General features: G+C 55.8%; 1 protein-coding gene across 1 annotated transcript in view; it reads left to right on the top strand.

Moving 5' to 3' along the window:
* Positions 1 to 1,774, top strand: part of PLEKHO2 (pleckstrin homology domain containing, family O member 2) — a 32,159-nt gene that overhangs the window by 9,081 nt on the left and 21,304 nt on the right. Inside the window, exon 4 of the mRNA XM_008567978.1 lies at positions 1,446 to 1,674. Within this exon, the coding sequence (XP_008566200.1) occupies positions 1,446 to 1,674 (229 nt within the window). The remainder of the gene's footprint in view (positions 1 to 1,445; positions 1,675 to 1,774) is intronic.

The raw sequence follows: 1,774 nt of genomic DNA, 5'->3' as shown, positions 1-1,774 counted from the left end.
ACACACACACACACACACACACACACACACACACACACTACATCGTTTCATGCCTCTGCGCCATTGTGCACACTGTGTCCTCTGCCTACAATGCCTGTCCTACTACCTCTTTGTCCTGGTTTTGGTGCTCCTCCTCTGTGCATTTACCCTCACATTTAACACATGGCATTCTCATCTGTTTACATACTTTTCTCTCCCAGTAGAGAGGAACCCTGATCTCTGCCATACCTCCCAGCCATTAGTGTAGGGCCTGATAGTCAAGGCAAATAATGTAGTGTGTCAAATAAGTGTATGTGGTGCAGAGGCAATATCAGAAGGCCAGCATGGGCTGGATGGGGAAATGGGCCAGAGTGGATATCAAGGCTCATTCCCAAAAGTGGCGGTGCTCGCTGAATATCAAAACAGACCTGACCTCACTGTGCCCACCTCCCCCGCCGCAATGGGTTGTAACAAGAATTTGCCCATGGTCTTTGGTCTCCTGCAGGTAGAATCTGATTTTCCTCAGGCATGGGGTGCAACGCTGCACAGTTCTGCAGACTGAGGGAATAAAACCATGTAGTGTCTGCAAGAGGTTGCCGCATACACCCACTTTCTCAGATCCTCAAGCTTGATTTTCTTCATCCCTTTACATAAAGGAACCCAGGTCCAGGCATGAGGGAAAAGTTGCCCCCATCTCCTTCCCCCTTAGCCCTGGGGCCCCTGACTGTCCTTTTCCACGCAGGGCTGGAAGTGGCCTGGGAGCCTGAGGGCAGGCAGAAGGCAGTAAAAGGAGAGCTTGGTCAACTGGCAAAACTGCTGCTATGGCAGCCAGAGCCAAAAGAGGTCACCATTGATCCCAAACGCACTTAATTCCCCCTGCTGTGGCACGGGGCAGGGTTGACCAGAAGAGCTGAGCGAGAGGAAGGGGGGAAGGACGTGTTGGAGGCTGGAATGTACCAGTCACTTCCTCTCTCTGTGCCTCTGTTTTCCAGTGTAAAAGGAGGGCTCACGGTATAACTAAAGCCATTCTCTGCAGGTCCCTACAACTCCACTCTCCAGCAAGATGGTCAGGGCTGCAAAATCACCGCTGGAAGTCGGGGGGCGAAGGGGGTTGATCCTCAGATATGGGAACCAGAGAAGGGTTGAGCGATGCCCAAGGAGGGCAGNGAAGGACGTGTTGGAGGCTGGAATGTACCAGTCACTTCCTCTCTCTGTGCCTCTGTTTTCCGGTGTAAAAGGAGGGCTCACGGCATAACTAAAGCCATTCTCTGCAGGTCCCTACAACTCCACTCTCCAGCAAGATGGTCAGGGCTGCAAAATCACCGCTGGAAGTTGGGGGGCGGAGGGGGTTGATCCTCAGATATGGGAACCAGAGAAGGGTTGAGCGATGCCCAAGGAGGGCAGGAGAACCTGCGTTTGGGGACCTCTGAGAGCCAGGCCTTCCCCACCCCCCATTCCCACCAAAGGGATCCCAGAGTCCAGACTCTCAGCCCCAGGTCTTCCCGTTACACGACCCTCCGGAAAGAGACCCGAGCTCCCGGCCCGGCTCCACCTAGAGGTTACAGGGAGAAGAGGACCAGGCCATCGCCTCTGTCCCGGCGACTGGGAGGAAAGAGGAGCATCTTTGTGCCCCCATCCCAGGGCAGCTTGGCCCAGTCCCAGAACCCCAGCCGACTCGGTCAGAAGACCTCAAATGTACCAGCCACCACTGCCACCAGCACTCAGTCCACCCCACCCCGGCCCCGCCCTCGGGCCCCTCCCGCACCCCTCGCCTCCGCCTCTGAGCCGGAAGCCC

This window comes from Galeopterus variegatus, unplaced genomic scaffold, assembly GCF_000696425.1.
Source record: "Galeopterus variegatus unplaced genomic scaffold, G_variegatus-3.0.2 Scaffold360, whole genome shotgun sequence".
NCBI lineage: Eukaryota > Metazoa > Chordata > Mammalia > Dermoptera > Cynocephalidae > Galeopterus > Galeopterus variegatus.
This window is presented reverse-complemented; position numbering and strand designations above follow the sequence as displayed.